A 12,168-nucleotide genomic window follows, 5' to 3' on the forward strand; every position below is an offset into this window, starting at 1 on the left:
CCTATGTGTGAATGAGAGAGTGAATAGTAGTTTGTGTCATTTGTCTGTATGTGTCTCTGTGATGGACTTGCGACCTGTCCAGGGTGTCCCCGCCTCTCACACAGTGATGGCTGGATATGGGCACCGGCGACCCCCACGACCCAAAATTTGAGAAGTGGGTAAAGGTAAACGGATAGATGGATGGATTGGCCTACTGTTGAAAGATCCTTTGAACAATCATTTCAAGAGGAGTTTAAGCCCTTTCTAAAGTCAATAATCCTACAAACTTTAATGTTTATCTCATAGAACTGTTTAAAAGATTGTTGTCCCCTGTCAAGGAGCAAAGAGGAAATGGGAAATTGCATCTGTCCATCAGTCTATGTGTCCATGAGTGCATGTTGTGAGCATGTTAATGTGAAAAGTAAGTGAGGTACTGACTTCCACTTTGGTGTGTGGCTTGATCTAGGCGTAAAAATGTTTCCTTTCAAAAAATGGGTTGCCACATCCAAATCCAAGATGGCCACCTCCATATATGTGTAAAACCAGCCACTCCATTTATTTGAAGAAACTATGCTTTCTTATCTAACAAGGTTGAGTCAGGTCCTCTGGACAGATTCTTCTTTGTTGAAACGTTTCATCTATGCTTTCTAGTTTTTTAATATATTACCTAATAGTTTCTTTAGATGATTGGGGTGACTTAAGAATAATTTAAGATGGCCAAGGCTTCCAATGGCCTCCCCCTGGCTCTTTCGTTAACCCTGGTTGTGGATAAAATTGTTCTCTACACCCGACGAGATCTGTCACTCTTAGCTGCCTCGGACAAGCGAAATAGAATTTGTTTTACCTCTGTTCTTTGATAACTACTACCCACTTTAATATCTTGCTCCAAAAAATTAAGGTTTACTTACATTTCCTGTTAATTCCAGTCCACAAAAACACTCATCTCGAAAATTAAAAACATTCACTATTCAAATCCCTCAGCGACAGAGGACATCACTACCACTTCTTCATCTTTATAAAGTGTGAATATTTTGCTGTCACTGACAGTCATTGTTCATATAGAAACCAACCAAGACTGTTAAACTTATCTGTTACCAGTAAAGGAGTGAAACAAACAAGTTGCTGGAAATCTGAAGTTGTTGTGAAAATGACTGCAAGGGACACTGAAAATCGAAAATGACAAAATGGACACCAGCCAAAGAGTGTACTATTGAATATTGAGGAGAAAATGTGATAAACACTTCAAAATAAAAAAGACAACAAAATCCAAAAATTGCTGATTATTTACATACTGTGTATACATTTAGTTTTAGTAGAAAACGGAAGACTTGGAGGCTGAGAAAGGAACGATAAAGGCAGAAGTGAGGGAAAGAGGTGAGGTTTTGTGTGTGTTTGTGCCCAGAGCCCTTGTTAGTTATTGATCCCATTTAATAATCCTTAACCACAGTCTACTCCCCTGAGAGCACTTAACTTTCCTCCACCTTCCCTCCCGCCCTCTCCTCCACTTACAAACCATCCCTCCTTCAGTGTTTCTCCTTTCATTTGCCTCCTTTTGCTCAGTTTTTATTTTTTGTGTCTGCATATCATCCTCATCCCCGGTGAGCCGTGGCTGTACTGTAGAAGTACTTTCAAGGTCAAGGAGAAGTGAGTGTAAGGACCACCACTAAATCCAAGCAGTGACTTGTGTATTTCTGAGCTGCTGCATTTGTTTCTGTGGTGTCAGTTCAGTTGTTTCTGAGAGGCTTTAGCTCATTCACAGAAGACAGGTCCAAATAGACCTTAATAATATAGGAATCCACATATTCATACAGTTTCTGTTCAGGCATAAAATAAATTAAGTGTGTTCCAAGGGTTTTGACTCCTGCTGTGCTTTCAAATAGAGTTTTTATTTGTTTGGTTTTTGTCCCAACTGGCATGGTGCAAAATAATCACCTATTCATATTTTTCAACTGAGCTCTTATACATTCATACCATGCACTTGCCATTCAACATTGGTTCTCAATACTTTGTACCGTTACAAAAATGCCACTTTCATTCAAGCATATTTTTAATTAAGAAAGTAAAACATTCACACAATATGAACAGTTCCCCAATGTCATTAAAAACAATAGCCAATATTAGCCTTCAGGCTTAATAGTTTTAACAGTGTCAATGTTAGAAGTTATTTTTAAAATGTATTTATCCTTTATTTACCTGGAGAAAACCCACGCAAAACAGAACGCTCGAACACGACACAGAAAGAGCCCAGGAACTGAACCCTCATTCAACCTTTATTTCTACAGGTAAATCCCATTGAGCCTCGAGGACTCATTTACAAGAGAGACCTGATTTCAACAAAGAATGACGACAACAATGGACAACAGCAACAACAATAAACAATTATTAAAAAGCATACAGATTTTTTTCAATTTTATTTTTTTAATACAAATAAGATGGCACAAAAAGTAACAAAAACATGTAGATTCTAAGGCGAATGTAGAAAACTAAAAACAGGAACATGTCTGCATTGGTCTCTGCCAGGAGTCCAACAGATTCAGATTCCAACAGATAAACCCACAATCTTCTTGATGGAAGGCAATGGGGCTAACCACTAATCTATTGTGCTTCTTATAAACATTTATAAAAGACAACATTTAGTGTTTTGTGAAACTTGACTCATTTAGAGACTATTAAACATCATACCTTCATTGCATTGCTGCTACATGTCTTGAGTTCTTCCATTTATTTACTCTGACCACTTTAACTAGAAACATTTTACTTTCTAAATGTACAAAATGAATGCATTTTGGTTATTTTCCCACTTAATTTGGGTCTCACCAAAGGTGGTTATGCAATAACATATATTTTACTAAAGGAGAAAGTAAGGCCAAGTTTTAAAAATTCAGAAGTTTTCCTTAATTACGTCTCTTTAAAGGAAATGTATGTGCATCATCTCTATCTTGTTACACATAACGTATAATAATTTCATTTTATTATGTATATTTTGTTGAAATATTCTGACATTTTAATTACACTGGGTCAATAATTAGGTATTTTTACAGTGCTAACATAAAACATAGTGAGAAATTAGCTATATCTGCTTTCCAGAACATTCTTTAATAGGCAAGAATTAAGATTCAAAATTAGCAGGAGCTACTTACTTTCCCTTATACCAGTGCTTCCAGTGCTTCTCACTTATTTTCTGTTATGCCCCCCCCCCCAGAAAGAAGTAAACGTTTTGCGCCCCACCCCTCACAAAAAAACCCTCTCTGCTGCGAAGTCAGGATCAATGAACACACTCATCGATAAAACAAAAAAATATTGTCACCATGAAAGAAGAAAGAGGAGCAGGTAACCCTCTCGCTTTGAGTTTACTCTTTGTCACCTGCGTGCTGTGGGTGACAAGCGTCCAGAGCGTCATAAAAACAGCAGCTTCACTGAGGAGGTGAATATATTTGGTAGCAAACAATAGAGTCCTAACATTTATTAAACATTACTTCTGTAAATTGTGCTTTGACAAACTCATCGATAAAACTAAAACATTTTGTCAACGCAGAAGAAGAAAGAGGGGCAGGTGTCGCTCTTGCTTTGAGTTTACTCTTTGTTGCATGAGCGCTGTGAGTGACGTCCAGAGCGCATGGACCATAACAGCAGCGGAGGACGGAGGAGGTGACGGTCCGAGTTTATTTATCATGTCAGCAGCAGAGCAGAGAGACACAGTTCATGCATGGCTCCCAAAACCACAAGGCAGCCATATTTGTTCATACGTTATTATTAGGAATGCACGCGACTAAATGAGAATGGTTAAAAAAAAAAAACTCCCTGCAGCAAAAACAGCATGTTTTCTTGGGTCACATGTGCCCCCCTGGCATTGCCCCGGGCCCCCCCAGGGGGGCGCACCCCACTATTTGAGAAGGACAGCCTTATACAAAAGTGTGCTTGAACTTAGTGGTCAAATGTCACTTTAGCTTTATTTTTAGTTTGTTTATATGCCATATGCAGGTCAACAATGCAACAAAATGCTCATGATGAGAAGAATGTCTCGACTTGCCAAAAAGCAAAACAAAACAAGAAATACCAAAGCATGCGACAAAAGTACAAAACAAAGCACCAAAAAGTGAAAAAGAAATACAACTTCTACAAGGTCCAAACCAAATACAGTAAACAACATGATAGAATACAACAGTGCAAGTAGGATGAATCAGTACCAACACGCACTTCACAGTAACACTGCTAAATGCACATGATACATGTTGCACACAACATACACCACACAGGTTGTGTGACGGGCCACTGCACAGACAGTGAGCAACATTGAGATGAACTGAACCATGATGGCAACGCAGCAACACACATGATACAGCCACATCCTGCAACATCAATAAACACATTAGGTGTTACAGATGTGACTCAGTTCTGTCAAGCCGGTAGACAGAGAAGTCGTCCGGAGCCACAGCACAGTCGGGGATGACCAGTTCCAGCCATGATTCCATAAAGGCAAAGACACAACAGCTCCTCATGTCCCACTCGCAATAAATCCGTGCACACAGGTCATTCAATTTATTCCTCAGAGACTGAACACCTGAAAGCAGGACTGAGGGGAGAGGGGTTTTGTTGCGTCTCTGGTGGGTCTTGCACAAAACACCGGCTCACTTCCCTCTAAGTTTTCCTGTCATGGCGCACAAGTAAACAACAGACCAAGGAGAAAATATCCACTACAGAGTCCCCAAAAGTTGACCCAAAGTCCCCAGTTACTGACGATAACAACTCTAAAGGTGTGTCACGGTCATAATTGTAGTGTGGGAGTGCAGTGCAGGTGGGAGTGCTTTATATGCAAGATCTCACTCAGGTTTTTTTCCGTACTATTTTTTTCGTACTAAGTTTCTGTTACATTTGTTTGTGTCACAATCATTGAATCATTGAGTCATCCATGTTAAAACCGAAAGGTTGATTAGTTTATATCTAGTGTAATTCTGGAAATACTACATATACTCTGAGGTCAGACTGTAGAATGCTCAGGAAAATTACAACAAGCCCAAGAACCAAGTATAACTTGTTTGGTAGAGTTGCCAGTCTAAAACAGAAAAACATGGCTGCACAGCCTAGGCTTGCAATGTAACATCCTAACAAATCACAAGACTTCTGTGAGACAATGTGATCTCCTGAGACCAGTGTCGTTTGGCAGAATACAGTACTCATTTCAGCACAACCTCTAACAAACCGTAAAGCTAAGTGGTGGGGTTGGATGATTTGGGATTGTTTTGCTTCCATAAGACATGGATTTATTGTAGTCACTGAGTTGACCACAATACCCTGTATAGCAGTTGCTTTAGAGCGGGTCTAGTCAACAAGTTGCCTGCAGACCAGATGCAATGTTTTTTTTTTCTTTCTATAAAACTAAACCAAAAGGGCCTTTGCAAAGCTGACAGAATCTCAAACTGGTTTGTCTGAATATAATGCTAAAAATATTCAAACCATATTAGAACTACTTCCATAGCTTAATCTAGTAGAAGTCAAATGAACAGTCTTTGGTTAACCATAACAACAGAGAAGGGTGGTGTAGGTAAACATAATTACCATCCGTCCATCCGTTCATCCGTCCGTCCGTCCGTCCGTCCGTCCGTCTGTCCATCCATACATCTTTATCTTCCACTTGTTCTGAAGTCTGGTCATGGGGGCAGCAGCTTGATCAGGGACGTCCGGACATCTCTTTCCACAGCCACCCATTCCAGCTCTTCTGGGAGGACCTCAAGGTGTTCCCAGGCCAAATAAGAGACATAGTCTCTTCAGCGTGTCCTGGGTCTTTCCTGAGGTCTTCTCCCAGACGGACATGCCTGAAGCACCTCCCTAGAGATGCACTCAGGAAGCATCCTTACCAGATGCCTGAACCACCTCAACTGGCTTCTCTCGATGTGGAGGAGCAGTGATTCTACTCTGAGTCTCTCCCAGGTGACTGAACTTCTCACCCTATCTCTAAGGGAGTGTCCAGCTACCCTGCAGAGGAAATTCATTTCAACTGCCTGTATCCACAGTCTTGTTCTTTTGGTCACTACCCAGAATTTGTGACCATAGGTGAGGGAAGGAACGTAGACCGACCAGTAAAGAGAGCTTCGCCTTACAGCTAAGTTCCTTCTCCACCACAATGGACCAGCACAGAGTACGCAATACTGCAGACGCTGCACCAATCCATCTGTCAATCTCACGTTCCATTCTTCCCTCGCTCATGAACACAACCCTGAGATACTTGAACTCCTCCACTTGAGGCAGAACCTCACCCTCGACCTGAAGAGCGCAACCCACCCTTTTCTGACTGAGGTCCATGGCCTCAGATTTGGAGGTGCTGATTCTCATCCCAGCCGATTCACACTCAGCTCCAGTGAAAGCTGAAGATCACGACACTATAACACCAACAGGACCACATCATCTGCAAAGAGCAGAGATGGAATCCTGAGGCCACTGAACCGGACTCCCTCTGCCCCCTGGCTGCACCGAGAAATTCTATCCATAAAAGTTCTGAACAGAATTGTATAGGTACATAAGTACCCGTGCACAGTTATCTGATTGATCCATCCATTTCATCTGTGGTAAAAGCATTAAGACTCCAGGACTGACCGAAGACAACAGCAGCTAAGCTCACTACAAATGTCAAGATGTTTCTTTCAAAGCCAAAAAGATGGAAAGTAGATTTAGGATACTGGTTGTTTTAAAGTGACTGAAAAGTTTATTTGTTCATTTTATTAACAGCAACTAGTATTTAATGGAGGTTTGCTGTTATTAAATGATACAACATGAAAGGCAGTACAAACCTAATCATGCCCTTCTTTTTTAAGATTTTTTAATTTTTTTAAAGAGAGTTATGAATATACGGATTTAAAATAAGGAGCTGTTCAAATCTTTTTTTTAACAAGTCTGGGATAACATTCCTGTGAGTGGCTTGGACATTAACCAAACAAAGTCAAGTTTTTTAGGACACCTAAAACTTTGGGAGACAGAATAATTGCTGCTCTTTGTTAAGTTGCAGTTACTAAAAAGTTTTCCAATGTATTGCAACTGGTCCTCAAACCCACAGTGGTTTTTCTTTATGCCCCATGTGCAACTGCATTTGAATCGCCCTATTTTAGAGTCAAATAAGAGGTCATCTGTTTGATAACAGGACTAACAGGCCTCTCTTGTAAATGAGTCCTCCAGGCTCAATGGGATTAACCTTTCTAAATAAAGGTTGAATGAATAGCAGGCCAACAGGACAGTGATCTAAGCAGAGCAACAGATGTACAGCAGAATGAAAGAATCAAGGCGCTGTAATGGTTGTAATCAAGACTGCGATGATGTGGTGGAACATTAAAAAGTCGTGCACAAAGAAATGCTCACACCTTAAACTTGAGAAATGTTAAAAAGGAAACAAGAGTCCTCTAAAACTACATAATAAAGTAATACAAAGTGTACTTTGGGTTTTTATTACCAGAGGTGAGTGATCATCAGTCGTCAGGTCAGTTCAGTTGAATAGAACAACTTGCAATGAAAAAGTCTTCTCAGAACCAACAAGTCAAACATTTTTGAATTCAATAAAATGTTCAGTTTGTTGCTTTATGCAGTATTTCTGCATTTAATCTCATTTCTGCTGAATAAGTGTTGGTGTAATATTAAAGTTAGACTTGTTTGGTTACATTATATGACATGTACCGTTACGGTCAGGCTCTAGGACCATAACAAATAAAGGGGAAGCAACGCATGGATAACTTAAAAATGATATTTATTTAACAAAAATCATGGCTGGCTGGAGAAAAGAGGTCAAGAAGGGAGAGAAGGGAGAAACGAGAGCAAGCTGGATCTGAAGCTCTTCTGGAGACACTGGCCAGCTGCCTGCACTTCCAGTCAACACCAGTTAGGAGCTCTGAAACACAGACATGTTGGAGAGGCCAAGAGGAAAGCCTTGGGCCAGAACAGTACATACATGGTATGATGATAAAAATGACACAAAACACATGATGAGTTTGTATTCCCTCCATGTTTTTCACCAGTGAAAGACGATGTACTTATTCAACTACAACTTTACATCCAGATCTTAGAGGAGTTGCTTGAGCCTACAAGTACCAAGTTATCAGCGTGAAACTTACACAGCAATAACAGTAACAGTCTCGACCATTGTTCATATTCTGGACACATAATGGTGCAGTGAGCATGATAGTTATGTTAACCATGAGCCCAAGCCCTTTCAGTAATTAGCTTTGATCACATTTGAGCCTTTGCTGGACATTTTGTTGGACCATTAGGCTAAATGATTTTGAATTGTTACGTTAGGACTGATGAGGACTGACCTCGTCCTCCGAAAGCAGCTGAAGCACTTTTCACAAAGGAGGGCGTTCTGCTTGTTTTCATACACCTAAACAACACATGCGTGAAACCCACCTCTGGTGTCAGCACTTCATTTTTCATCCCATTTGAAAAATCACGCATAATTAATCCATAATGTTCGACCGACGTGCAGGTGAATCATCAAAAGCACGAGCGCACAAGATGATGGATTAAAACAGGAATACGCATGAATGCACAATTGAGGGCGTGAATAAAAATGGTAAACAAATGAGCAGAAGGCAGGAGTGGACTGAGAGGAGAGCGAACAATCGACCAAACAATCTCTGCAGACTCAATGAAGTCACTGAGCTGCGTTTCCTCCTCTTTTCTAAACAAGCTCCTTTAATCTGTCACTCGCTGCCGTGCGCGTTTCTTCTCCCCTTTATTTCAGGAGCAGAGCTCATTTCAACTGGATGATCTGATCAATAATTACCCTCCACACACACACACTCACTTCTCCCTTTGGTGATTAACACACAGCTTATAATAATTATTATAAACACAAAATACATATTGTTCTATGATTCACCACAGGACATCTCTCATACATTTGCACCCTCAAACGTGCACGCACACTCATCCCATTTGTCTTCACTGTCGCCCAAATGCACATTCTTTGTTTTTTCTAAAGCCGGTTTGAAAATGTCAAGCCTTTTAAGATTTATTTAGCTCTTGCTGCACGTCAGATAAATTATGAATCAATTTCTTCGTCGTGACCCTCATCACTCAGTCCTGTTCACTCATATTTATACGATTTTAACACATTTTAATAACATTTCACAAACACATGATTTGCACATGATTACCTATCAGATCACTGAACAGGTGTCATGGTGTTGTAAGCATTTCAGAGGCTCTGATTCATATATATATATATTATTTTCACATACATATGAATGCACAAACAATGTAAAATCCCAGCATTCTTTGAAGAACTGCATGTCTCCCACAGCTTTCATGCCAGGAATCATCTTGTGATGAGAAATGACAGAGTTGTGGTCAGTTTTAGTAAATGGCGTTTTGCCTTCTTGTGATGTGTCGAGTAGTTATGAGCCGTCATGTCGAACCAAGGATTAAGTCACAAACTGGTGCATCAGTTGAAGAATGTGCAATATTTGCATTTAGTCAAAATCTGATGAATAAATACATACTTCTATGACTCCCTTGCATCAAAAGTACAAAACTTAACCCAAAGACTATTTTGAAGCACTTTTCTAAGCAGTACCAACAACAATGATTTTGAGCAGACCATCCTTCAAATATTGCCATTTTCCTTGCAAGCCAGCACAGCTTTTCTCTTCCAGTTGGGAAATCCCACTATCTAAATTTAGCTTGAGGTTTCTTCTTTCAAATGACACCAAGAAGTCCTCATTAGAATACCTTAAATGGAAAAAAGAAAGAATACCTTAAATGTAGGATTTTTCAGGGGTTATTGCTACTCGCAAGACAAATCAAGCCAGATCTCTGGACCCGCTCATGACACCACGGTGATCTGGGTATCAAAATACAGCTTAAAAAACAGGAAGCGTGCTGGGCTGATTTGAACTAATCCAGCTTAATCCTCTGTCATGTTTAGGATTAGGCTCAGCTACTACCACTGACAGTTAGAATCAGAGCAGCCTTATAGAACTGCACACTGTTGCATTAGGTTCAGATTATTCGAAGCAGCCTCACTTAAATGCTAACCCACACATTAACCACATACAGCACATGCCAAAGCCTTAATTTAACCTCAGTTCATTCATTCTCTACTCTGTCCTCATGTTAAGGCGTGGAAGCTGTGTAGATTTATAGAGACCTGGATGATTAGGAAGATGATTGAAAGGACCAGTCCTGATTATGTGCAAATAGGGGCTCAACAGCTCATTTGTGTGTGATGTGCAGAAGCTGTCGAGCTATGAGCAGATGTTAGCACAAGCTAGGTGGTGAAACGCTAAAACAGCCTCTATGAGCAGGTTTTAATCATCAAAGACTTTCTTCTGAGCAGTGAACATCTGTTGTAAAGGAGCAACGTTCTTGACTGAACGTAGCTGCTTCCTGCAGACAAATGACCCGTATTTCAAACTTGTGGGCAGGATGTAGTCATCTCTGTCTGTGTGGTCAAGAAAGTTAGTTTCTTGTTTTGGTGACAAACATGGCAGATGTGCCACACTTGTTTATATTAAAATATAAAAATCAGAGTTTTTCTAAAACAGAATGAAGCTACCAGTTCTGCTCTTGTTGTGATGACCTCATGTTAATGTGACTCAGACACACCAAACAACTGTTAACATTTACAACATCAGTTTGTTTATATTTTGCAAGATTTCTGACAAAAGGATGGACGTCATCCTACTTCATGACGTTTGGATAATCTCTTCTCAGCTTCAAACGTCAAAGTACTCTTTCAGTACCAAACAAACCCTGTCCACATATCTTGCTTGGTATAAATCTTCATCACCTGCTGCTGAAGGATGATTCTATTTTTCATCATGTTTGTGTGTGTTTGTTTCATTAGTAAAATATCTTGTAAACAGACATCTATCCATTATCTTTACCCCCTTCTTCCTTTTTTTTGGGTCACAGGGGTCACTGGTGCCCATATCCAGCTGTCAATGTGGGAGAGGCAGGGGACACACTGGACAGGTCTCCAGTCCATCACAGGGACACATAGAGACAAACATTCACTCACTCACACCTAGGGAGGGTTTAGAGTTACCAATCAGCCTATCAAACTTCTTTTTTTGTGCTGAAACGTTTCACCTTCGATCCAGAAGGCTTCATCAGTCACGGAAACACACAACACAAAACTGATTCTTCCCCCAACAGCTTACTCCAAAGTGGAACAAACCAGTTATGTTGGTGCTAAGAAACTGTCAAGATGACCTGACTGAAAAATGTTGGATTGTATATCTGGATTATTGAGCATGGACTTTGTTGTTTTCAACCAGTTTGACACGACTGTCAACAAGGAAGAGGGCCGGCAATGGAGGAGGGGCTTGTGACAAAGGGACCATCTTAGCACCAACATAACTGGTTTGTTCCACTTTGGAGTAAGCTGTTGGGTGAAGAATCAGTTGTGCTGTGTGTTTCCTTGACTGATGAAGCCTTCTGGATCGAAGGCGAAACGTTTCAGCACAAAAAAAGAAACTGTCCAGATGAACTGACTGAAAAATGTTGGATTCTCAGCCGGACTTTTGTTTACACGTTCTGTTGTTAAAAACAGTTGTTTTTTTATGTTTGGATGCATGTGTGAGACGACTGTCGGTCCTTGGGTTCCAAATGAAGTAATACTGTTCTCAGACATTTAGATTGAGTGAACAATACTTCATAGGGTCATAATAATAAGTATTAAAATCAGTGGACCTGAAAGTAAACGTGATGAGAGTATTAATTAGGAGGGGGCGGGTGGTGGTGAGTGGTCACTGGTCCAGGCTAAAATAAAATGAGAAGTGACTGAGGCAGAGAAGCCGAAAAAGAGCTCTCAAATACCAGGATAAAGGAGACGGAGGTGATGGAGGGAGGAGAGCAGATGGATTTCTTCTGTGTGTGAGACGGACAGAATTGACCCACAAAGAAAGATTGAGATGGATCAGGAGAGGGAGAACAACTTTGCACCTTAATTCTCATCTCCCTAGCTGTGTTGTATTGAAGAAAGATGAGTGTACGGAGGGTTGTGCAGGACAAAATCACTCACACCCTGCTGTGTATTTTATACTCTCTGATCTGGTTTCATGTCTGCTGCATACACACACACACACACAAACACACACACACACACAAACACACACACACACAAACGCACACACACACACACACACACACACAAACACACTGCGTGATCAACACTCTCTTCCATCTTTGTCTTTTTTTCAATGA

The 12,168-nt window shown here is 40.5% G+C and overlaps 1 protein-coding gene across 1 annotated transcript in view; it reads left to right on the top strand.

Annotated features, from left to right (window-relative positions):
• Nucleotides 1–12,168, top strand: part of zgc:153039 (uncharacterized protein LOC767698 homolog) — a 127,077-nt gene that overhangs the window by 51,479 nt on the left and 63,430 nt on the right. Inside the window, exons 3-4 of the mRNA XM_037678440.1 lie at nucleotides 8,039–8,084; nucleotides 10,690–10,733. Coding sequence (XP_037534368.1) covers nucleotides 8,039–8,084; nucleotides 10,690–10,733 — 90 coding nt within the window. The remainder of the gene's footprint in view (nucleotides 1–8,038; nucleotides 8,085–10,689; nucleotides 10,734–12,168) is intronic.

The sequence above is a fragment of the Nematolebias whitei genome, chromosome 6 (assembly GCF_014905685.2).
Source record: "Nematolebias whitei isolate Nwh7 chromosome 6, NemWhi1, whole genome shotgun sequence".
Taxonomy (NCBI): Eukaryota; Metazoa; Chordata; class Actinopteri; order Cyprinodontiformes; family Rivulidae; genus Nematolebias; species Nematolebias whitei.